Genomic DNA, 26786 nt, shown 5'->3' with positions numbered 1-26786 from the left:
AAATAAATATGGAAAGCACAATAGGAGGATAAAAGTTTAACAGTGACTTTTAAATAATGTTTTAACTTACCATATTTTCAAAGTTATTTTAGACCAAATAGTTCAGTTGATTATTCAATGAAATTAGAATTCTTCAAAACTGTTTACTTCTAAAATATGTATACTTAACTTCAGAAATGTTAGCCTCAGAAATGTTGAGCCTCAAAAAAATTAGTAGTGAGACATTTATAGGTACTTAGAGTATGCACATGTGGAAAATACAAGCAGCTGCCTTACCTGTAAAATGTTTTATGAACTTGTCTTTTAGACTGGAATCTCTTGGAAAAATTTCTGAGGAGAGAAGAAAAAAAATTATATTTATGTAGCCTAGGAATTACAGTAAAAGCTCTGAAAGCATAATATGCCAAGATGTCTGATGTACAGAGACCAAATAGATTCCCAAATTAACTAGGATTAATTTTCATAGTTGTGGGGCTCTGGGTATTTAAACAACATTGTGAAGTATTTCAGGTAATTCCCAGATGAATACTATATGGTCATCCTACAACACACAATAATTTTCTGACACTAATTTCTGCACATCTTAGGTCTGAGTGGGGCTGTAAGCATAGAAAGACTGCAAATAATATAAAATATAATACTTACAAGTATGTAAGTACCTGAAGAAATTATGTAAAATACTTAGATAAATACAAATTAAATATTACTTTTTGGATTTTGAAATAACAAGTACCTGAAGAGAAAATTCCCCTACAAATCACCTAAAATAAACATGGATCATGCACATTTTCATTGGAATATTAGTAAAAAAATGGTCCTTCTCTCCTGTGAAAACTGCTGTGAATTTTAAAATATTCCCTTTCCATTTATGGCATTTTTTTCCCAGAAAGTACAAGTGAGTAGAAGGAGAGAGTTAGTTTCCTTTCATACTATACGAAGATGTTGGTTATCTGTCAAGATAAATTCTTACCACTGGCTTTAGGCAGTTTCTCAGAGGTCACATGGGTGTATTTTTAGGCTGGGATTTTAAGATAAAATGTGCAAGTCTTACTGCAACTTATCAAGTTTGGGAAACCTAGTTTTCTTAAGATTCCTTAAATATATCAGTTTTGACTAATTTCTTTTCTCATTGCAGAAGAAATGCTATCCCTTCTCTAATAAACTTAGAATTTTACTGATAAGAAATGTCAGGTACTTTAAAATTGTACATAATGAAGTTGATAAAAAGACAAAATAGGGAAACAATTGGTGTGAGTTTTAAATGAGATGTCTCAAGTGGACAAGTACTGATGAATAATCACTGTCTGGTGAAGGATAGGCTAGGAACTGACCGTTCTTGTTCAGACAAAGAATATTTAGATACAGACACTTGCAAAGCACACAGAATTTCCTGTGGGAACAGTAGCTGCTTTTTACCCCATGAAATTCTCTATTTGGCCCATAAAATTCTTTAGGAAAAGTCTGTTTACAGCCAAAATCTGACTCTTTAATGGCCAGAAGGTGAAACAGGAGGACAGGCTGATGCTCTGTCAAGGAGCTATGCACTGCAAGTATAAAATTGCAGCTGTAGCTGTGTTGGTTGTTCTTGAGAAGGAACACTCCAGTCTGCTTTCCACAAGTAAGCCACATGGCCCAGGGTTCACACCAGCCCAGCCCAGCCTGCTCCAACAGGGAAATCTGGGTCAGTTGTGTTGAAAAGCAGCCGAGTGCCGCTGCCTGCGCGCCTGCTGCTCCCCGCTCGGCTGCCGGCGCTCCGGGCAGCAATCCGCTTTTCAGCATGTGCCCATGCTTCAGCTCCCTGGCTCAACAGGACAGTCCATGTGCTGGGTAAAACACAATCACTGAGCCCCAGCCCGGCACAAAAACAGCCTGAGCTCATTTGTATGAGAATCACAGGCAGCACAGGTTACTGGAACACTTCTGGCTCTAATGGCACAGGCAACTCCCCCTGAACTATGAATTGCCCAACACAAGCACAGTCATTTTCTCCCCTCTTCCAGCAGCATAGCCAAGCCCTTCTGTCTGTACACAACTGCGAGTCTGAGGTCGCAAAAGACTTAGAATTTCAATCAAACTAATGAACATCTTCTTTGAAAAGGATATGTGTCACTGACTCCTGATCACAATGTGGCCAGAAGCAGGATATCAAGTCCATACATATTTCTGACAAGCTCTTCTATACATCAGCAAAAAATCATCATGAAAAAGTCCCTGAATTAGCTTTTTCTGGCTTCTAACAAGTTCTTAGTTGCTCCAGTCATATTTTATGCGTAATCTATCACCTATTAAGGTGTCCATTTTCACAAAAAAGGCTCATATCCTCACAATGCAAGTTAAATCCTTTGACATAATAATTTCAAAAAAAAGAAAAGCAGAAGCATTAATATAATAAGATAAACTGGCAAAGTATTACTAAAATTAAAACACTTCAAAGTCACACTGTGAAAAACTAAAAAAGAAAGAGAAAAATGAAAAAATAAAATGTTTTATGTGTGAAACCACATAAATGGGAAATATTGCGTGGAGAGCTTACTCAATCCACTCAAGAGAGCTTACTCAATCTTGTCTCAAGACCATATTACACAAATTATTAAAATATAGCCAGTATATATCCTATAGTAACATTGGTTTAATCAGCTGGGAGAACATTTAGACTGTGGCACTCTTGTGCCCAGGCTTACAGTCTGCACTGCTCACCACAGAGTACATCTGGGTTAAAAGGCACATGAGCTCTCGACTCTGTGTTCATTCTGGGCATAATCTCAGTTTATAATCATACATAATAATAGTTCTAGGACTTATTTCTTATTTACATTAGGACTTCTATGCATATCCTTAGATATTTACTCATCTTGGGCAAAATACTGCCACAGCACTGGACATGGGCAACTATTAAATGGTGCTAAGATGGATTTGCTATTGGATCTTCTGTCCAAAATAGCAGAAATATTTATGGTAAACTCTAGGGACAAGACAAATTTAGAGAGTTTTCCAGCTCTGCTTCACAGACAGAATAGTTAAGTTTATAATGCAAATTTGGTTCTAAACCAATCCATACTGTTAGTTTTATCAAGCTATGACATTTCTGTGATCTCATGGCTTTAGATAAGAGGTGTATATATCTGTCTGAGTTTTATCCCAGCTGGGATAAATGTGATGATGGGGAGAGCTAGCCAGGCTAAGAATTAGTAAAGCAACACCTGATCCAGCCCCCCTCTCTCAAATTTTTATCAACATTCCAAAATTGATTTAACCACTGTTGTAAAGCTAATTCCCCAGAAGATAATTCTTTCAGCTGTTATTCAGCACACAGCAGCTGATAGGAATGTTTAATTTTTCATTAATTTGGGTGAAATTACAAAACCTGGGAGATTAAATAAACCTACAATCTGGTCTCAGGTTTGTACTCAGCTTGCAACTTAAGACATAGTTGCTCCACCTTCTTGCTCCACCTTCAACAGGTCTTTTCACCTTTCTGTGCCTTCAGTTTCTCTGTGTTTTGTCTGTTCAGACTGCAAAGTTGTGACAGCACATGCTGATTTTTACCCTGTGTTTGCACTGTCTCCTGTATCATGTCACCATAATTGTGCCAGGAACAATCATGTCCTAATGGAAAAAAAAGAACTGTGATCACAGCCCTGAAATAAGCCAACTCCACACAACAGTTTGTTGACTTGGAACGTAAAACCTCCACATCCTCAGGCAGAAAAAAATCATGATCTCTATTTGTTTATGCTCCCAACAGACAACTTCTGTACATTTTTAGTTTATTCAGAGAATTAGTGTCAATTGGACAGCAAAAGTGCTCCACTGGTCAAGGCTGGGCCAATCAGAAATGGTGGTAACACCTTTGTGATAACATATTTAAGAAGAAAATAAAGAAGTTATTGTGCAGATGCAGCTACAGCCAGAGAAGAGCAGATTGAGAACATTGAGAGGAACAACTCTGCAGAAACCAAAGTCAGTGGAAGAGGAAGGGGAGAAAGTGCTCCATTGTGCTGAGCAATGCTGAGATTCCTCTGCAGCTGGTGGTGCAGACCATGGTGAGGCAGCTGTGCCCCTGCAGCCCATGGAAGTCCAGGGGGATGCAGAGATCCACCTGCAGCCTCTGGAGGAACCCCACACCAGAGCAGGTGGATGCCTGAAAGGAAGCTGTGAACCTGTGGTAGGCCCATGACAGAACAGAGTCGTGGCAAAGATCTGCAGACCCATGGAGGAAGAAGCCCATGCCAGCACAAGTTTCCTGGTAGGATTTGTGACCCCATGGGGACCCACCCTGGAGCAGCCTGCCCTTGAAGGACTGCACCCCATGAAAGAGTGGCCCACATAGCAGCAGTTTGTGGTTGATTGTTCCCCATGGGATGGGCTCCAGTTGGAGAAGTTCATGAAGAATTGTCTCCCATGGGAGGGATACCATGCTGGAACAGCAGCAGAAACAGCATGCAATGAACTGACCTAAAACCCATTCCATCTTCCTCTGCCACTGAGGGGGAAGAGCTAGAGCTGAGAAGAAATGAGGGGTGGGGGAAGGTGTTTATAAGGTCTCACATTACTTCTCTTTATACTGCTCTGATTCTGTAAATAGTAAATTCAATTAGTATCTCTAATTCCAGCCTGTTTTGCCCACACCAGTATTTGGTGACCGATCTCTCCAGGTCCTTATCTCAACTCATCAATCTTCATTATATTTTCTCTCGCCTGTCCAGTTGCAGAGGGGAGTGAGAGAGTGGCATTGGTGGGTGTTTAGCATCCAGCCAGAGTTGTGCGCCATTGTGCATTTTCTTGTTTTTTATCTGTGAAATGGCAGAAAACTATCAGCAGTAAGATGCAGCTGACTCTTCTATTATAAACCCAGATGCAGGCTTCCAAAACATTTTGGCATGAAAACAGTGTGTGGGTTTTGGTTTTTTGTTTTGTTTTTTAGGAAGAACATTTCATGTCATGAAGCTGCTTAAAATGCAGTATATTTTAGCAGAGTTTTAAATAAATGTGAAACATTTTAAAGGACAATACTCTCCAAAGTTTTGACTTATACAAAGGCTCTATTGGTTCAGAGTATACAAATAAATCTTGCAACAGCTGAAACTTCATGCTCCCAAAAATATTTGGAACACTGTCAGCAAAACTGTCTCAAGTACTTACACAGATACATCACATTTACTTGGATGGAGCTTTTCTTTTCTACATATTCTCCACCTTGCCTAAAGATGGCAACTCTTGCCTACTGCAACAATACAAGATGAAATACTTCTAGGAGGAAGTTTGCATACTTTCAAAAATGTCAAGATGGTTTACTTAACACAAAAAATAAAATCTTTGGTAATAAAAATTACAATAAAATCTTACAAATGTAAATTTGTAAAGAATTTTATAAGTTCACAGAAGAATTGAAGAAACAGAGATGGAATTCAACGAAAACATGATAATAATAGCCAAGTAAAATGATATGCTAGGAAGATGGGTGACTAGAATGACATTGTAATGCCAAGATGAAAGTATCTTCAGCATAGCTGTCCCAAATATAAGTGAAACACTAGAAAAACAGTGCTTAAATATATATATATATATATTAAAAAACTTAATGTCCCAAAACATCCTTTCTCTGCATTCAATCTACACACATAACTATTCCTACAACTTTTAGATATAGATGTACTGCCTCAGTTCAACAAAAGATTAAAAAGAGTTTTGCTCAAAATAGAAAACAGTTTGAAGAGGAAAGATAAGGCATCCTAGTGGAGAAAAAATTGTTAGTGTTCACTTGATAAGAATTCAGTGAGGTGTGGAGTAAAACATGGGCATTATTTGTGAGAATCACAGATAAAATACCCTGTGAATAATTTGAGCATGAAGTGTGTGCTTAGAGCTCTCACCTGGTATAACTGCTAGAGGTAGACAGAAACAGTGGTCACCACTGTGGGCAGCTGTGACAGGGAGTGGATCCCAATCCCTGCCTGGGGCACTTTCCACACTGAGGTTTCACAGTGTTCGAGAGAGCAGCTCCTAGCACAGCCCTCAGCAGCAGATAATGTTAAGCATGGTTGAATCAATTAGCATATACTTCTTTCTTCAGTACCCCAACCAATTAAAAGGTCTTAATTCCCTCCTTTCACTATTACACTTCAGCTGTGACCAGATTACACAAAACTCCTACTTCTGGGCTCAGGGCTGGACAAAGTCCTTACCTGAAAAACTGGGGACTTCCAGCAGCTTTGGGTAGACTGAAGATGCTATATTTTCTATGCTATGCCATTGTTACTGGAATGATATTATTTTTTGTTCTGTACACAATAGACATATTAGTATAGATTGAAATGTTTTACTGATTCCTCATGTGGTGTCTGAAACAACAGAGAAACAGAGTATGCACTTTGTTGAAAATACGTGACACTTTTATTCCCTACTAAGGGACCACCAATTGATTCTGAGGTCCTTAAGAACACTCAAAATCCTTAGGATGAATTTGTGGTTGTATTACAACTCAGTTCAAAGACTAACAGATTTAATGCTTTTCCTATTGCAGTCTCCCATAGAGAGGGGAAAAAACCCTTTGTGCAAAAAGGAGCAACTCCTTCCATCATTATCAATCATAAATCATTAAAAACTTTATATTATTTGTGTTAGAAATAGCTTCCATATGAGAAAATATCTTCTTAAATTATGTATATTAATTCTCTTAGACTACTCATCTGCAGTTTCTACTACATAAACTACATTTCTGTTTTTGTTTTGTTCTTTTTCTTCCAGTTTTCCACAATTAAAAGTTTAACAATCATTTCTAATTATCTCTAGTAATTTGTTTGTTTATATACCTCCACCCCAACTCTTTCCTTCACTAGATCTGCAATTCATTCCTTTAGATGAGGGAAAATATCTATTTCTGTGTGCAGTATTCCGAGAAGTCTGTGTTACTACTCCTGTTAAGTAAAACACACAGTTCCCACTTACTGAATACTTTTGTTTTGAGACTTTGATGTGTGCATACTGAGCATAGATGGAAAATGAGTCAATGTTCCAGACAGACACATTCCTTTTTGGATGTAATATTGCTGTTGTAATTCAAAACTTACCAGATTCCTCCAAGTGCTGTGTAATGAAGATTACAATAACTTAGCAATTTTTTTTCACTTTCTGTCACTTTCTACTCTAGGAAGTGAAGAATTATCTAGTATCTCAGTATTTTCTGGGGAAGAAAAAGCCTCAGATAAATCCCCAAATCAACATGGCTTGGATTCACAGAGGTAAGAGTGTCTGCTAAAGAGAAAATCAGGAATTGATATATTACTGCATACCACTGCCATCTACTGAATGTAGAATATGCTGAAAGTATTCATGCACACCTTCCTGCTCTGTGAGCAGAATTTACCAGGCTTCCCATTATCCAGTCTAATGGGAGCCCTTTCAGTTCCCACAACACAAAGTATACTCCAGAGCTTAAGGATTACACATAGAGTGCAATTAAGAATTCATAACTGACTTGGTCAATTTATCCTCTCAAAGAGTAGATATAAACACTATTCCAATCTCTTTGGACTTCTTTGCTGTCCATAAAATTTTTGTTTGGCATTACAACTTTATTTATACAGAAAATTGGAAGTCACATTGTGATACATTATAATACTTCATTAGTCAAGTCCTAAAATGCTAGTTCTGCTCCCATGTATAAGAGATGCTTCCATATTTAATTACTTTTCAAGGCTTGAAAAAGTACTTCTAAGGACACTTAAACTAATGACTTAACATTTACTTGCCTTGGTATACATTCCAGTAATATTTTTCTGATGTGAACATGGCAAATAATATTCCTCTTAAATGCAGATTAATTGATATATCTTCAAATTCTCACAACTTTAGTTACAAACACAATATAAAATTGTAAGGTTTTATTCTGGAACATTCACCAGAAACTTGAGTAATTAAGTGGGCTTTGACATCAGGCACTTTAGAGTTACAATGGACTGACCTCAGAGAAAAAATCTACCAGGGTCTGCTTTCATAATGGCTGATGAAGTTTACTATGTCAGCCACATTGTCAAGAGTATTACATTAAAAAAATCTGTGTTGTTATTAACTCTGCTAAAGATGTGTATAAAACGAAGCACTAGCTTCCAAAATCAGTCTGGCATTTAGTCACGGTTTCTATTTTTGTCGTCTCTTCGCTCTAGAGTCAACCATTCACTCTTATCCCAGAACATCTACTCACATATGTCCCATCTCTCTTAGTCACCCTTGCAAGTCTTATCTATATCAGCTGCTCCCTTAAAACCAGGAGTATTAATATCCACAGGGCATTCAGGAGCATAACTGCAATCAATTTTGGTTCTACTAAAACCGCAGTACTGCAAATACTGAGCATTTAAAAAAATGCACAAATTATTGTACAATGGGATTCCTAAAACTGACAAAAAACCCCAAAACAGATAAGGATACCTAAAAAGGGTAGTAAAATGTGAAAATAAGTCCATTAAAAACATTCAAAGAGCAAAGGCATACAGATTTCCTAGTTCTGCATGCTTAGTTTTTTGTCTGTAGATCTGTATTTATATGCCCTCATAAAATTTGTTTGATGGATTGACACATTCACACTACAGATGTAAATAGATTTGAAGCATTTCAAATTTCTCCTTATTCACTTTTTGCTTGGAATGGAATATTTGTTATTTCTTTTAAGATTTCTAAAAATAGGCTTGAAATTTAATTTGAAGTGCTGCCTTTTTACAGTGACCAGTCAAATTCTACTCTCACTGATGGTCGTATACTCCCTCTCATTCATGAACACCTCGTTCATGCAATTACAAGAGACTTATGGAAGCCATTTTTTTACTCAGTAGTTTTCAGCTTTATTGTTATTGCAGAGATTTTGGCTGAATCTCAAGAAAACACATGACAAATGTGGGATAAACTTCAGTTGGATTTATAGAATTTATTTGAGCAATGGGGCAGTAAACTTCAGGAACACTGTAAAAAAAACTATGGAAAATTCTCTACATAATATAATATAAATAGTAACACAAAAGACATGACTTGGATCTTTCTTTAAGAATAAAGGGGTATTTATTTATCTCTAATAACTGATAAATGGGAAGAGAAGTCTTACATTAGCTAGGCACATTCCATTTATTTGAAAAGTTTATTAACAACATTCTTGGATGTTCTTCCTGAAATAGGTGATCGTTGGATTCAATAAATCCAATAGGCTTCAGCCAAATTATTCTAAATGTGAAATACCAATTTTAATTTATTTACCAACTTATGCTCTGTCATCCCCATTGGATCACGGCCTATGAGCACCTAAGACAGATAATTTCCCTTTAAATCTCTACTACTACCTCTCTCCTGGAGTCCTTCTGATTACACACTACATCTTACCTAAAAATGATACAAGCTTGTAAACCATGAACCAAAATGTGTTCTTAAACCTTGAGAAGAATTGCATTTATTTGCCACAGTGTTTTATCCCTAAATCCTCCACTGTTTGTTTACTGCAAGTCACTAAATGGAGTCAGTTTCTAAATTAATTCAGTTTACATACTACCACATGCTAAGGTGTACTTGGGATTAGAAATTAAATATCTCAAGCTCCTTGCCACATTTCTAGCAAATCTGTAAGTAACATCCTACTGATTCAGTGCTTGTCTTTATGAAAAATCTGCCCAGTATTTGGGACCCTTTTGGATGTTTCAAACTGTAAAACATCACTGTTTTTAGGAAAAGCAAATGAACTTTGGTGTACATCATGAGACAGATAACTTTTAAAGCAATCCATTTTTTTCAAGTTTCTCTTTCTGAAGCACCAGAGCCATAATTGTGCTGCTGTCTCAGAAGGCGTTATGTGCTCATTTCTATTCTAAATTTATATTCTAAATTTGTGCTCATTTGTATTCTAAATTTTCTTCACTGCTGCAGTTTTTTCCTCCATTCATCTGTGGTAGAAAATGAATGAAGTATTTTTTGAGAAAGCATGACCTTCAGTTCTGTAATCCTTGTACCTCTGTATTAAACATCACAGGACATACTGAGAGCAGATTATCCTGGCCAGGGATGCTGTGCTATTGCAGCCTTGCAAGCACAGTCCATCCCCAGCACAATGTGGGATGGACTGTGGGAAACCCGCCTTCTCTCATGCAAGTGCAGGAAGGAGAAGTGACACAAAGTCTTCTGAGAGAAACTTTTGTCTCCAGATTTTCCTACATTTCAGGTGAAGCCAATTTTTCAATAAAAGCTTTCACAAAATCAGATCAGTAAGAGTAAACAAAGCAAACACATACTGATTTTACTTGACTTTGCTTTTTCATTGTATTATACTGCTAACTGGAAAGAATACAGATACCCTATCCTTTCCTAGCTTTCTGACTTGAACTCCCAGGACCATCTTTGAGATACCACAATTGTTCATGTGGTCTCAGTTTCCCACTCTCTGTGAGCCACATCACCATATCATTCAAGAGTAAAAGCACCTGTGACAGTGCTATGGCAGAGACTGGAAAATTCATCCAGATGGAAGAGAACAAAAGTAGGATAAACAGGCATAGGAATATTTGGTGTTCATCTTGTATCACTTGGAGCACTTTCAGTGGCTACAAAATACCTTCCTACTTTTACTCATACTGAGGTCAATCCTTCAGAAGCTGTGGAGGACAACTGTATTTAACCAAGGTTCTTCAGTAGCCTTAGAAGCAGAAAAGGTTGACTTGCAGTCAAGAGAGAATGATACAGATCTGTTTACATCCATGCTAAGGACCCAGACAGACACTTCCCCCAATCTTCCCTGTCCTTGCCTTACTCTTGCATAGCCATTGCCTTTTGCCTTGTCCCCTCCATTGCATTCTGCTTGGCCTCCACACCTTGTCTGGATTCTGCTAGCTGTGAGTGGGAGGAGAGAGTGACAGGAATAGTTAGCAATCACTGCTATGAAGACAACTAGCAGCATGAGCAGTAATTCCAGGGAGGCCTTCCCACCTCAGCAGAGCAATGACTATTTACGGCCTGAAAGGGCTTGCCAGCCACCAGTTCAACATCCTCTTAAGGGCAACAGATTATCCCTAGAGTTGGCTCCTCCAAGGCTGGGCACTGAACTGTGGGAAGGACATAACCTGGAGCTGGAGGGAGTTAACTCACTCGAGCTATAGAAGAAACATTTGATTGTGTCTGAAGTGTCAGGATAGGTGGGCTTGGAATGGGGAGGATAGTTTCTCCTGCTGTGAACTATTCACGTTTTTCAACACTGGGAATATTATGTTCCTCCTCTTCCCCTCAAACTTTGATTTTTCTTCGATTAATTCACTATTTTTGAAGGAAACATAATTGCTCGCTAAGTGCTTAGACACCGAACTTCCATTTCTCAGAAAAAGAAATCACAGCTCAATTCTGGTTAAAAGACTGTTGTAATGGTATTATCATCATCACAAACGTGAAGAAGCTGAGCCCTAGCTGCCATATGAATGCAGAAACCAGCACATAAGAACTGCCCTATCTAAATGAGAATATTTTCTCAAGCATCTTCCAAGTATGTCCAATACGATACTAGTTTCTCTATGCTCTGTTCCTTTATAAAGTATCAGTTACATGCTGTACCAAGTAATTTGTCATCCAGACAGAATTTGTACAAATATATGTCAGTCAATAAATTGGTTGTAGAAGTTTCCAAATATTTTTTTTTTTCTGTCACACATCTACCAGTATTTCACCTTGTCATTAGTACTATGTGAAGGATCTTAGCCAGATAATGGAAATGTGTTTCAATTGTTCATGTGAAGCCTTCTTCCAAAACAATCCCACTATTCCTGAATGTAAGATTGTCTGTCAGCTCCAGTAATTTAATTTTGGTTGTAAATAAAAATTCCTTTCAAGTTTTCAGGTGCTAGTGTCCTTCTTTGGATATTTTCCTTACACCTATAAACCTTCATGGTTAAATATGTTTGGTTTTTTTAAATTTTAATAGATAATTTAAAAATACTAAAGGAAGCATTCATTAGTGTAAGATTAAAAGTGGTGTGATTTAAAACATTTTCTCCTTTTATTCATAAAAGTAACAAACACCTCTTAGATTTTCATTACAAATTCATTACAAGGAAAAAAAAATCACTACGAAGTTATAAGTCTTTCAAAACTACAGTTCCTCAAGGGGATATTTATAAGGTAATGTCCTTCAGTTGGAGCACAGGTCTAAGTCCAAGACTGGAAGAGCTGTAATGCAAGATTACAATAAAAGGAGGAAAATAAGAGTACATCTCAATGTATCTGTTTGAGACTGGCAACTGTCCAAACCCACTGTCTAAACCAGGAGTTCCATTTGTCATGCTTAGTGACAGAATCCATTGTTTGAATGTCAAATTTTAGAATAAAAACCAAGAGCAACTAAGGAAATGGGTTCTGTTTAGAGTCTTAGCTTATGTTTACAGCAATAAACCACAAAGCAGTTGTGTAGAAGCAGGTCTCTGGATTCCCGGCTGGTACAATTAATCTAGGAGCTGGTGTACTCTCAAAGAACGCATTTTTGAGGACAGAAAAATGCTGGAAGGAGAGTATGCCCTGATTCTGTTCTCCTTGATTTCCGCAGGAGCAAAACCAGGTCTTCAATCTGTGTGTAATTCACATGATCTACTTAGCTAAACAATTAAGTCACAGCTCTGACATCTGATATTTATTTTAAGTTCTTTGAGCCAGATTCTCTTTTCTGAGCCAACACTTTTTTCTGTTCTGGTGGCATAGAGGCTATAACAACCATGGATTTTCCCAGCTGGAGATTCTACCAACATGAATAAGTCTTTACCTGTCTGGCAAAATCAGCTTTCATGTAATTTCCTCCTGTATTTCACCCTCTGCATCTTTACCATACTCTTATGAGAAGGAGTAAATTACTAGGCCTGGGCTACATTCCTCAATACCATGCTTCAGATATCCTTAGCCTGTATACTTGCCTCTTCCAATTAAACCTATATGGTTAATTTGAAATAATCCTTAGGCTATTGTAACTGAGGTAAAAACATAATCTGCTCTGGTGCTTCTTCTGTGGTATTTCAGAAGATATACAACTGAGTATCCTTCCAAGGTATGTTACCAGTGAGATACCTCAGAAACTCTAAACCCATGTACTGTGGGTCACTTCCATCTGTGCAGGCCATGCTTATTAATTTAATCATAGTGCAAGGTCATCCCTAAAGAGCCTCAGTCCAAGCATGCCAACCTCTTAACTCCCATCTCCACTCTTAGAGAGCACAGGCAGTGTGAAAGGATAATCTGAAGGCAGGTTCAACTGAAAAATCCCACACAATCTGAATAGTGTTTTTCAACCATTGCCTCAGTGGGGAACTTTATGGCTCCTTCTACATTATTGAAGGGGATGCATGCAATGAGAAGAACTTTAGGCGAGACTAGTTTAATGGAGATGACAAAGATCAGGATGCAGTTTAACCCTGCACTTATTTGAGTCTACTTTAACCAACAATGCAGTGTGGAATTGATCTGCTGGGAAATGTGAATGCTTACAGTGGGACTGTCTCCTATGTGTGCTGCAGGAAGTAATGGAACAATTCTAAGACATTGAGAAGGGACCACCAATTATTCAAACTTCATCCATACCTTTGAATATGTTCAGGCTGTCAAGGAATTGGCCAAGGATCTGGGTCCAATCTCAAAATGCACTCACATCCTAATCCCTTATGCCTGTGCTCTTTTTTGATTAACTATGTTCTGGAGCTCTCCACAAGTATATGCTGGTACATAGTGTAGGTCACAGCTCTTCCCCAGTGCCTCACAGTGATTTCAGTGTCATAAACAGATATTTTTACATTAGCGACTCTGCCTCGGGTAGCTGAAGAGTTGCCAGTTTTGGAGGGAACTGGAAAGTGGTAGCAAACAGGTTTATCAAAAAGAAGGAAAAAAAAAGGAATAAGTATAGAAAGTGTGTTTTCTAAGAAGAAATTAAGGTCTGCTTGGGCATCTCACTTATTTTGTTTTATGCCCTTTAGCTACCATATAGCTGTGCCCAGCTCCTGGGGAGAATTCTATTCTAAGGCGTGAGTTCCAATGAACACTTACAGTGTTCACCAAACTGCTATCTGCCACATTTATCTTCCAAACACAATATAATGGTCAAAAAAGTGGGCTCAGAGCTTCATGTGCAGAGATTTTTGGTGAAGGAAATGAGTCAACTTGGGAGGCAAACAACATTAAAAAGAGCAACATTTAGAATGCAGCAGCCTCTTTTGATTCAATGATTTTTAATCAGCCACTTTCCAATAATTCATTAAGACTTGAACAAAGAGATTGAAGCATTGGCTTCTTCTAGGGCTTCAGCCAAGTGTAATGAAATTATACCAGGATATATTTACAAGGTTGGATATCTTGAACTCAGCTGTAATTATGTTTATTAGTAATTCTTCAATAGCTGCTCAGAAAGCATATTTATATTAGTTAGTCCTTGCCTGTGGAGACCCTTATATTAGCTTGGCAAAAGAACATTAAGAAGGATGGTTTTCTTTTTTTCCCCTTTCAGCAAATCCCTTTTTACATCCGAAAATGCTGTGGGATCAAGAAATAAGCCAAGTGTAGTGTAGATGGGTACTTTTCTGCTTTTACTATTAGTGATCACTTTAGAAAATGGTTAAAACTAGAATGGATAAAGATCTAGATTAACATATTCTGTTAAGTTTTAATTTGAAATATAAAAAGTTATTTAACAACTATACTTTGCAACATGAGATTCTTATCTTATATTGCAAATATACATTGCAATTGTGCTGGAACAGCACCACATACATACCACATACACACTGTACACAGTACAGGTAAGCACTATGTGCAAATTTCATCTTTTTTGTTTTCTCCTCTGCCAGAGATGTGAACATGTAAAACACTAAAATACATATTTATTTTGAAAAGAAAAAAAAATCTCCAAACTATTACAGATCTGATGTATGAGTTTAAGTAAAAGATTCCTATTTTTAAAAGAAAACTAATAAACAGGAAAGCATATCCCTCAAACTATTGAAATGAGAAAATGTAGGGTATTATGAAACACTTTCTATTTTGAATATTAAGCTGCAAATATGTATTTCCCCCTTTCCAAGAGGAAAGGTGTATTACAATGCTAATTGTTTATTAAACTTACAAGGATAATTCACTGAAAATAACAAGGCATATAGAAAAGACTGGTCAAACTATTCAAGGCATTATTTACTAGAGCTATTTTTCCCTATTCAAGCGTTTCTTTTCTGTAACAGAAAACCAATTTTCATTAATTTGTCTATTAGCTACTTGGAATCATTAAACAGTCAAGATATTTCAGATGATATTTCAGATGAATCCAGAGACTCCAAATTATGCCTGGAAAGTTATTGGAGGGCTCCTGACTGAAGGCAAAACCACTCTTAGAATAAGATACAGACATTATATATCTGTAAGTATTAAGAGGAAATTCACTTTGTGCAATTCTGCAGGACTCTATGCAAAGCACTCTGTTTTAGCTACCATGGCTGCTAATAAATGTAGATTCTGGAATATTTGCATAAATTAAACACAAGAACAGCTGCAATACATCAAAAGGAATATATGAACTAGTTGAATTGACTGAATGAAAACTGATGACATGTGCTTAACTGCATACAAGCCAAACTCAGCACTGACAAACATAGGCAAACTCTGTTGGTGTGAAAGGAAATGGAACCGAGTTTGCCAGAGCTTAATTAGACCCTGCTCTTTTTTCTAAATATGAATAGGCTCCAGGTTGATTGCTGTGCAAATGGTAATGTTTAACTGTACTTTACATTTCCTGTGCTTATTTTAGAAATGTTTCTATTTCTTTCTGAATTAGAACAGATACAGAACTGTCAGATATGGATTAACAATACACCATTTCTGCGTTATAGATACTTTATTCTAAAATACTACTTTAAAGATACTCCCAGTGATCATATGTCAGGTTTACGCTCAGGCTAAGGTCATTTTACCCTATCATAGTTACATAAGGAGACCACTTATAAAGCATAACTAAGATCATAATATTTTATGTGAGTGTTACATATAAATGAATCAAAGATAGCAAGCGACTTAGACATACTAATATTGGAGGTTTGATCTTCATAAACTGGTGTAATATACATACAAACACACATTTCAGTGGGCCAAAAGGTGCTGATCATAAAAGAGCTAACCTGAAACCAAAAAGCAGAAAGCACTTTCTATAGTTTGTGACTGAGCAAAGTTTGTGACATTTCCCTGGGTTTTTAGTACCACTGTCACTGTTATAATATTCTGGCATCTGAGATAGAGTGTAACTGAAAAGAAAGTGCTCCTCTTAATACTTGAGAAGTTTTCTATTTATTCTAAGATATCATATTTGCAATACTAATCTCCAGATTCTCTCCTTCTCTCACTTCTTGTTCTGACAGGAAAGAAACAACTATCCCAGCCAAAAGCAAAGACGGCTTTTCTGGAGGTGCTGCTCAATTCTGGGACAGTGGACTTCAGTAAAAATGATTTCTAAAGCCCTGACTGCACCTTACATAAGTGATCCTCCATATTCCCATGCAGCTGAATCACACATCCACACATGGAGTGACACCATGTAGGTAATGTAGAGCCACCCTGTTCATGAGAAGTAGATCTGAGTGGAAATTTGTTATACCTTTGCCAGTCTTATCCATACAAATTATTTATTTTGTAGTAATCTCTTTTCTGAAAGAATGAAAATTGCCTGATATCTAGAAAAGTAACTTGGTACTGAATAAAGGGGGAAATCTGTATATGTTATCTTCACATACAAACCTAGCATTTGATCATACAATAATGGGAAGCCCAAGTTGTGGTATTTTGCTAATTTACTGATGACCAAGAGGTCCATTCAAACTTTAGGTGCATAGGATCAAATGCAAGCAATTAGTCTGCTCTAGATTGCCTTCTCACCCAGATTTTGTGGCCCAGAAGACCACAAGAAACCCTCTTATTAGTATGTCTCAGCCATAACTCTTTGTTTACTGTGTAAAAGACAAGTTCTGAAAATCTTTTTCCTAAATTTCCTAAACTGAAATTTCCATGACAGCAAAGAAATCTCTTATGTGTTAGGCATGCTATGTCATTAACAGACTAAGAAGTAATTACTCTATCATGATTAGAGTAATAACATCACAGCTATCTCCTTACTTATTTTAATCCAATGGGATTTAAGGGGTTTACTAATCCAGGGCATACATCCACTACTGCCACATATACTGACAAGCGTGCATTTTCTAACACTTCATTTCAAAGTCATCATAAACAGCGCAGGTTAAGGAAGAAAAATTATCTGACTGTTTCCCAGTAGGGTTTTATTTTGCTTTTCATTTTATTTTACAGGCTTGAGTAAAAAAGGAGAAAATAATTTGAGTAGCAAAGCCTAATTAGATTTGTGCTATGTCACTGAGGATGCTGTCTAAAATCTGCAAGGAACATGAGAATAATTGCTTTGCTGATGTAACTTTAAATATTTTTCTTTAAGCCAAAGACATAGATTTCAAACCATGTAGTAAGATAACACGTATTAAAATGCAATTGAACCAACTTACTGGAATTGAGAAAGAAAAGCTTAATAGACTTTAAAAAACAACAACAAGAAACTTACAAAATAAAAAGTTTAAATATTCTTAGCATTCAAAATCGTGCCTTTACCATAATTGGTTTTTGCTTGGCTACATACATTTTAACTGTGTCTTTAAAAACAAAGTATTAGGATCAAAGAGTATCCACAATTTGTAACTCCAAACAGTATTTTTCACTGGTGTTAAAGCCTATATTAAACAAACTCCTTTTTAAGCACTGTTTTGGTAAAATCAGTGGAGCACTGCACATCAATGATATTTTTGCACAAACAGACATAATAAAACAGAGTATAATATCAAAATGGCCACTAATCTATCAAATGCTTGGATCCTTCATGTGTTAAATCTTGTTTATAACCTAAAGAATTGTGCCCTCAGTATGTAATCAATAGTCAATTAAACCCCTCACTAGAGCAACTGTTTTCTAATTGGCTGACATTAAAAACCCACAAAACTTGAGTAAATAGCCTCTAGGACTTACACAAAAGTAGTAACCTCTAATTCACAAATGACAAAATGAAGCACTCATCCTTAAATTGAATAGGAAAGCCTAACCAACAACCACCAAAACCAAACATAAGCAAACAATTGAGCTTTTTTTTTTTTTTTCAGTACAATGTCATGTGAATGCATGCAATGAAAAAGAACATACTTACTATGACCATCAAAGTATGCTTATTTGGTATGTTTTAAAACAATCCTTAAAATTATTAATATTGGATAAAGTTCCATTTCAGTTTTGGGGTATTTTTACTTCTGTGAAATGTACTGGATAAAACTCTGAAAATGTTATTTTTCTAGAAAAAAGGTGTTAATGTTTTCCCCTTCCAGAAACTACTTTGAAGTCACTTAGAGAGATCTTCTTTAAAAATAAAATTATCGCAATGCAGACAGTGGCCTTACATATACTTTAGGCATTGAACCAGTCACCCTTTTCTCTCAGCACTCTTTCAGTGGCTCTTCTGGTAGATAGTGCATCCTTCTCAAATATCTCATTGATTATGAAGTTTTGCTTATAGCTTTCCACAGTGACAACTACTTTGCAATTATTTTTATGCTGTGTTAAGCATTTTGGAAAACATAAGCCTTTATAATTCTCATTGGTAACTTAAATCACATGTGGGTCTAAAACATCACATAATTCTCATGCACATTGCCCTCAAACCTTATTAATTAAAAGAGGAGTCTCTGTGCCTAGCTGTATGGATGGATGTATAATTCTCTTTTTATATCTTTTTCCCTGTATACATACTTGCTTTAAAAGCAATATCATATCCACACTTGAAGCAGTGTACTTTTAAGACTAGAGTCTATCAAACAATAAATGTATTACAAAGCCTTATACCTGTGTACTGCCATTCTCCCACCTCTCAGAGGCTTTCTCTGGCAGACTAACACCTGAAATAACAAACCACAAAAACACAGAGACCTGCCATTCTTTCTTGATAGAAAAATCAAATGTTCACAATGTAAAGGAAAAAACACTCAATATATATACATTAGCTCTTCAGTTTGTTAACAGGCTCAAGGCCAAGTCAGACTAATACAATATTCAGGCTGCTCCTCAATTACAGATGGTAAAGCATGCAGATCTACTTTGAAACAAAACTTTTGGTTTTTTTGCTATTCACTTTGTTGCAGATTGGAGAAGTCCTGGTGTACTTCAGAGCCAGTACTGGCATAATACAGTGAAAATTGTGACATTCACTTTTATAAGGCCAGAGGTGAACAAATTAGTAATTGGGTGTCTTGTCTGCTAAATACAAGTTTTATAAAAATACTTAATAGGACTAAAACAAAACCGAGAAGATCACCTCATATTGATCAAAGCAATATGTCGACAAAAAGGCTTTTCTGTATGCTGGCATCCTATCTTGCTCCTGGGACAGCACAGTGCACTTTGAAATATTTGCTGCTCAGGGTTCAACAAGCCCTCTCCCTTCTTGTGCCAGGACAGCACAAGGTCTCAGATATCGAGTGCCCTTCACTGGGATTAATGTGTGTGAGATCAAAGCCCCTTGGAGACCACTTCATCTGAAGGACTACTCTGGTACTTCACTGTATTTTAGGTCTCCTGGTATGCAACAACTGTGTCTTACCTTTGCTCACTCCCTGATCAGCTCTCAGGGTTGGTCCATATATTCTCCAACATGATGTGGAAGGCTTCTGTATAATCCTAGATTTCAGATTATTTCTGTTCAGTGGCCTGGCTCTACTGTCTGGCAGTTATGTTTGCCAAACACAGAGTATTGCTGTTAAAAGTCATATTGCACAATACACCTAAAAACCCAAGCAGGTAGGGACAGGAATGTAGCAGTGGTGTGACAGATGGCAAAGCCATCATAACCATTATTTGTCCAAGCACTGTACAGAACTGAAGGAATCTCTGCAGTGTTTGGGACTTCCTTTCATCAAAGGAAATGAAAATCTATCCCACCCACTTGTATTTTTTGGGTGGAACTGACATCTAACCATGGTAAAAGCAGAGATAATGGTTCTTTCCACTGGACCCTCTGTAATTTTTATTAGCTCTTATCTTCTTCTAAGTCTCCTGAATGCCCAGCAATTCCTATTAACATAATACAGTAAAAAAAAGTGCTAGCTTATTAACAGGAATAATAACTGGATAAGACTTAAGTATTAGAAAGAACACTGTGTTATGTCATACCATACATTTTAATTTCTTAGAGACAAAGTTTGCATTCCTCAGTGGTCTCCTTTTTTTATTCCCTGTATTTACATTCACTGAAGAAGTTTAGTATTAGGCACAGCAGGTCTTTCAGAATTAGGGACTTCCAGCTGTAATTATCAATACAATTACAGAAGGAAAAAGAACAAAACTTTTCTTATGCCTCACTTAGGATACACGGGTTTGATTTAACCATAAACTAAAATAAACCTCAAACATATTTTTCAAATTTAATTCATAATGAATAATGGTTAAACTAGCACTATGTCACAGGACAACATACAGTTTTCTGCTGCTGATGTGTAAGAAATTTTGGCATAAAACTGAACTTGTAAGTGCAACCTCAAAGTTTAAATATTTTGAGGGCCAAATTCTCTTCTCTGATATGTTATTCTAAATTTGAAGTAGATATGCTCAGGAGGCTAATTTGAACATACTCGTAAACTCAGAGCAATATTTATCTTCATTCCTTTATGCTTGAAAAATGGCTACTCAAAATGTTTTAAAATGTTTTGTTGGTCTCCCAGGATAAAAGGGAAATTTCAGCCCACTCATGCTTGTAAGTTCCTTTCTCCACTGTGGTGGGCAATATGTAAGGAAAGAATAGTCAAAGCATCTTTTTTTATTTCTCAAGATTCTTTAAATCTAATTACATGGAAGCTATTCTGGTTTTGAGGAAAGTCTTTGGATAAATGTAACAAAGAAAATTGAAGAAGAATGACAAACTATTCTATTTCCCCTGACGTGATATCCAAAAATAACCTGAAGCTGAATCTTCTCTTTGTGAAAATACAGGTTTTCTTCATAAAAAAAGCTGACCACAGTTAAGCATCAGAAGCCGGCAATAGTAATAAAAAAGATTATCCATTGAAGAGCTTTCATCACTAAGATTAAAAAACTTTAAGACACTTAGTGAAAAATATAAAATCACACCCAAGCATAAAAACTTCATGGAAATCAGGCAAGTAAAGGATGTTATGACATAAATTTTAATCCCACTGGATATAATAACTCTGAGGAATGACTTTTATTTTTAGTGACATCCTACCATCCTACCAGGAATCCTAGAAAAAATGAAGATTGCTTTTTGGTTAGTTGGAATTTCTTCTAAAGTTACTGTTCAGAGTAAGTGCTCATTCTCATTAATCAAGTCACCAAGAAAAACAGGGACAGATCTGTGTGAGATAAGACTTTTGAACATACAGGGATAAAAGAGATAAGAAGTTAAGACAGCCAAAGTGTTTGTGAAACCGGTATTTCTGTTGCATATGTAAGCATCCTGGGTCATACAAGAGCCATGATACAAATTACTCTAATGGTTAAGAAGCACATGACATGGAATATAACTCTGGTTATTAAGGGGCAAGAAAGACCTAAACAGCCCTTTGCAGGCAGGTCACAGCATCACACTGTCCCAAACAGCTGAGCAGGTTTGAGTGTCCACTCTATTTCAAGCATGCCCCTTTGCTCTGTGACAAAATCACAGGAAGCAGACACAAGTCATATTCCCATGGCATAGCTCTGGCCCAGGAGCTGTCCATGAAGCACCTGCGAGCCACATCCACACAGGGTAGCACAGAACAGAACCTCTCTTGCTTTCATATCCCCTTTATGCATCTGAACTGAGTGGTGCATGCACGATGTCTGACAGGTACATGTTTCACTCTTCTTTTTCCTGCCTCATCAAAGATGCCCTGCAGGTGCTTGTGCTTTTCAACTGCAGCCTGAGCTAAATGAGCAGGACCCCATCAATATAAAGAGGAGGTCCCATCGTCTCTCAGACCTCACCCCTGGACATGTGCTGTAGCCACTTGCCCCATGCTGCCCCTAGAATTCACCCAGTGGTACTCCAGGTCAGCTTTTTCACTCTACAAATAGTTAACCAAGCTCCTGAATGAAATAAAAGAAAGGTGAGTCTGGAGGTGCAACTCGGTGAGTGGCTAGAGTAAAGCTGGAGAGAGTCCTGAGAGTGAGGGAGTGAGAGAACAGGAGGGAAGCATATTTCAGTCCTCCTGCTATTCAACTCATTGATAATACAGAGTAGCATCCTAAGAAAAGAAAAAAAGGCAAAGAGAAAAAACACAGAAATTGTCTTGCATTCTCTGTTCTGTATACAGCACTATTCCGGGTGGTTTTTGTTTCAAACAAAAGAAGTACATAGCTGCTCAATCATCTTTTAAATCAGACACTTGGGCTTGATTTTCAGCAGCTACAGACAATCAAAATACATAACTCCAGTTTCAAACACTTGGCTGAGTACTCAACTGAATGCAACAAGCTGTTCTGTTCAGCTGATGATCAGGTACTACCAGCTGGAGTAAAAAACTGCCATTAATGTGGTGGTGAGAGGAGTTATAAAGAAGAGTTAATTACTTGTAAGAAAAACCTTGTCACAGTCCTCTATCCTAGAAAAGAAGTACACACCATCATGACAAGTACTAACTTGTATCCTTGGTATTGGTAACAAAAAATGAGATGAATATAAAAATGTAACTATTATTTACACTTTAGATCTGCTCTTTCTTTGCTGGAGAGACAGCTACCTTTGTGGCTGCCCCTAAGACACTGTACCTATGCCAGGGATGACTGGAGAATTTCTCTAAGGACGTTCAGTTGTTCGTTTTGTGTGCAACATAGTTACTAAAAGTAATAACTAACGGAAAACACAATCTTGCTGTGTGTAATACTGATGGGTTTAAAAAAATTCCCTTTCAAAGTTATATAAATATTATGAAGTATGTATACTGTCTATACTTAAATAGAATTATTTAGTTAAGAGCAAACATCTCCAATGGGAGAGACTGTTGTCCAAACAAGAATTTTTTTCCTCAAACCACCTGATAATAGTAATTCTTGCAATAATTATTTCATAGTATAAACCTAATTCTCAGGTTTATACTACTCTATCTTTCATTCTCTTGAAAAGAAGAATGCAAGACTTCATGTACTCTGCCTTGAAAAAGCATTTTACTTCTTTTCTTGAGCTGTGGTCTTGTCCACAGCACATAAAGAATTCAAGCCACAGCAAATAAACAGTTATGATCAGTTATATTGATAACCTGCAACATGTTCTCCAGTCACCACACAAATCTGTGGCAATCTGGTTTGGGCTGGTTTTCCATAGCTACCAGAGACTTTAGAGTCTGAAAAAACAATATCTGGAAGCTCACTAGGGCAATACAACCCCTTATGGATGTGCATTTCAATACCTGGAGCAGATCAGGCTGAGAAGTTTCCATGGCCAGAGCATTCTTTATTTTTTGATGGATAAATTTTATCCCAGTTTCCTTAGAATGTGCAGCAATCTCCCTGCACAAGTGCCACCCTACCAATCTGTTAGTCACCTATTAACTTCTCAATTTGTCAGCCAACTTCAAGTTTTTTCGAAAGTGGAGCTTGATTTCATTTAAATCAGGCTACTGAACAGAAAAGAGTAAGTCTACCAGTGAGACTTGGGGAGGGCTGCATCTCAGCTTCACCCATTACCAGCCATCAGCCACAAGGGCGCTCTCCAGGGACACAAATTCCTAAGAAACCAAACTTCCTTGGGTTTCCTCAGTTTGGTTTCTCTCCAGCAAGTTCTGTGGCAGGCAACAAGAGAAAAATATTAGTGGGCCACAGCCAGGGATAATCACTAGATTCTCCCTTTTTTGCGGCACTGCACCATCCTAACCCACACAAACCTCTCAGGCAGCTCTACTCCAGGAGGAAATGCTTTTGCAGGGCCCTGCATCAAGCCTAGCAGTGTCAGTCTCCTGGCCAAGGGCAGTGTGACTATCACCAGGCAGCTGTGCTTGGTCCTGAACTGTCCCTGCCGTCACTGCCAGGCCTGGCCCGTGCCAGCGCTGCAGTGCTCCCTGCCCCAGTCTGAGCAGCCTCGAAAGGTGAAATAAGCCCCATGCCCATCTCGGTCTGGATCTTCTGCACCTGCCCTGCAAAACTAGAGAAATGCATCACATGGGAGCCAGCAAAGTTGGACAGGAAGTTTAAAGGAGTACATCCAGAGATCTGTTGCCCAGATTGGTCATTTATCCTCTTTGTTCAGATTAGAGCATCAGTCCTAAGACTAGGGAGAAATGGGGCTCCCCAGTTCTGCGCTGCAGTATAGGGAAGCTGGAAGTCTTGCTCTGAGGAGCTTGCTCTGAGGAGCTTGCTCTGAAATCAGTGGTGGTCGCAGCTGACCTGGCCGAAGGTCCCGAAGCCTCAGTGACCCTCTCCTCCCTTCCGTCTCGGATAACCCCGCAGCTCCAGCCGGGGAGCGGGGCTGCCCTCAGCGGGGCTTGAACTCATCGAAGGCAGAGCCCCCGCCGTGGCAGCCCCGGGGCGATGGGAGAGCATCCCCGAGATTTCCGCTCGCCCGCTCCCTCCCGCAGCGGGATGCGCCGGCAAAGGAGCCGTCGGGCTTGGCCGCTGGAGGAAGCGGCCGGGACGGGATCCGGAGGGGGCTGCACCGCCGGGTCCCTGCGCGGGGCAGCGCGGGTCTCTTACCTCCGTGCCGGGCGGCGGCGACGAGCCGCGGCGGCGGCGGGGCGGCGGCGGCGGCGGCGCGGGGGTCTGGCGGCGGGGCACCGCCGGCGCTGTACCGCCGGGAGATCACCCGGTCCCTCCGCGGCGGCCGAGGCGGCAGCGGGCGGCCGTCGTCTCCCAGGGCTTGGAGGAGGATGTCGAGGAGCGCCCCCCGCTCGGCTCCGGCGGCGGGCACGTCCCTGCCCTCGGCGCCCGGCGGCGGCGGGGCCGAGGCCAGCAGCAGGAGCACGATGGCGGGCAGCGCCTGCCGCTTCTTCGCTCCTCGCATCTCTGCGGCGCTGGGAGGAGGCAGAGAGCGAAGGCGGTCAGCGCCGGGCTCGGCCCGCACCCCACCCGCCCGCCCCCCATGCCGCGCCCGGGGCACCCCCGCCCGCCGCTCCCGCACGCCGGGGCGGGCGCGGCCCGCGGAGCGCCGGCGGAGGGGCGCGGAGCGGGGACCCGACGGGCCCCGTGCGGTGCCGCCGCGCTCGCCCGGCTCCACGGAGGCTGCGTTTAATAGACACGGATTAGGGGAAGGTTTTTAACCGCGCCGCACATGTTCGCGGTACAGGGTTTTGCAGGGGATTTGCTCGGCTCCCTTTGCCCCTGGAGTCCCCGCGCCCGCGGGTGCTCCGGGTTCTGCCGGCGGAGCGGGGCGGCGCGGGAGCCCCCGCGATGGGCCAGCCTCGTCCGGCCCGGGCGGTGCCACACCGGGGGTTCGGGGAGCGAGCACGGACGGCAGTCGGATGGAGTTCAGTGAGGGGCTGGTTACATTGGAGGTGCCGCAAATCGGGGTAGAAAGGGCGAAAACAATTACCACAGTCTGGGGCTTCCAGAGCAGCCCGTAATGCCCTAAGTAAGCTATTCTAATTATAGACAACGGGTAGGATTAAGAGGGAGGGAGGGAAATTCTGTTATTTACAAACTGTTTCCTAGCTGGCCTGCCTTGCAAATCTTCTTGGGCGAAGGAGTTAATCGGAGCCTCAAGGGAGCCGGCTTTCCCCGACGGCTCCGGGCTCTCCCTCCCTCCCTGCCGTGCCGGGGCGCACCCGGGGAGGAACCGGGGAGCGACCCGCGGTTCGCTGCCGGGGCAGCGCCACCTCGTTCTGCGCCAAGATCCCCTCCGGAGAGCCGGCTGGCGGCCGCTTACCTTCAGGCAGAGGCGAGTCCGGCTGGGTGCGTGCGGGCTGGGGAGCGAGGTCCTGTGCCGCCGTGGCAGAGCCCGTGTCCCCGCGGAGGCTCCGCCGGGCGCGGAGTGGGGCGCTCGGTGCTGCGCCCGGAGATGGGGGATGCGCCCTTCAGGGCCATGCGCTTCTCTTATATAGTCCACACCGGCGTACTCATTTGAGTACTATCGACTTTAGGTGGGTGGCAGTCGATGGAGACACCTTTGGTAATCACTCTTGGGCTCAGAGAGGGTCTTTTCTGACAAACTTCCTCCTCCCCGTTTGTCCCCCGGTGGATGGCAACTGAAAGCTGCGTTTGAAGTGACTCTGATCTATTTGTGAAATTAGATTTCCCTGAAGATTGGGGAACGCTTACTAATAAAGCTGCCGGCTCAAGAGATTAAAATGTGCTTTAACTTAGCGGGATTCCCTTGGGAGTACAACAAGGAAACTATTTAATTCCCCTCTTTTTTATTGAACTAAGAAGCCATGAGTAAAGTCTGAAGTGTGTATAAATTTGGTTCTGTTTTGATGTCAAGGAAAGTGGTAGTCTGTCTTTGGCAGGTGAATTCACAAACTATGAACCCTGTAAAAGTTTGCTTCTTCAAAACAGTTTTTTTAATTTTTGATAATGACAGTTAATGAAAAACACAAAAAAAGGTAGTGACCTAATGAAACCGTTAAACCCGCAGCTTAAAAACCTTGCCTCCTAAAGCTCTAAATACATCAGCCAAAAACTAGCAATTAAAATCTCAACTTTCAGAGAGCAATTGTTTGCAGGTTGTCTTGACAAAATGAAAAGCAATAAACATTTTTCAAATCATACCAGACAATATTTTCTGTTGGTAT

General features: G+C 39.7%; 1 protein-coding gene across 1 annotated transcript in view; it reads right to left on the bottom strand.

Moving 5' to 3' along the window:
- ALKAL1 (ALK and LTK ligand 1) overlaps nucleotides 1-26019 on the bottom strand; it is a 35961-nt gene extending 9942 nt beyond the window's left edge. The window contains exons 1-3 of the mRNA XM_021555737.2: nucleotides 25922-26019; nucleotides 24754-25070; nucleotides 277-330 (exon numbers count right to left, since the gene is read on the bottom strand). Coding sequence (XP_021411412.2) covers nucleotides 277-330; nucleotides 24754-25060 — 361 coding nt within the window. The 5' untranslated portion in view covers nucleotides 25061-25070; nucleotides 25922-26019. The remainder of the gene's footprint in view (nucleotides 1-276; nucleotides 331-24753; nucleotides 25071-25921) is intronic.
- Nucleotides 26020-26786: the final 767 nt, after the last annotated feature.

Source organism: Lonchura striata, chromosome 1 (assembly GCF_046129695.1).
Source record: "Lonchura striata isolate bLonStr1 chromosome 1, bLonStr1.mat, whole genome shotgun sequence".
Lineage (NCBI taxonomy): Eukaryota > Metazoa > Chordata > Aves > Passeriformes > Estrildidae > Lonchura > Lonchura striata.
Note: the sequence above shows the minus strand (reverse complement) of the source record. Positions and strands in the feature narration are given on the sequence as shown.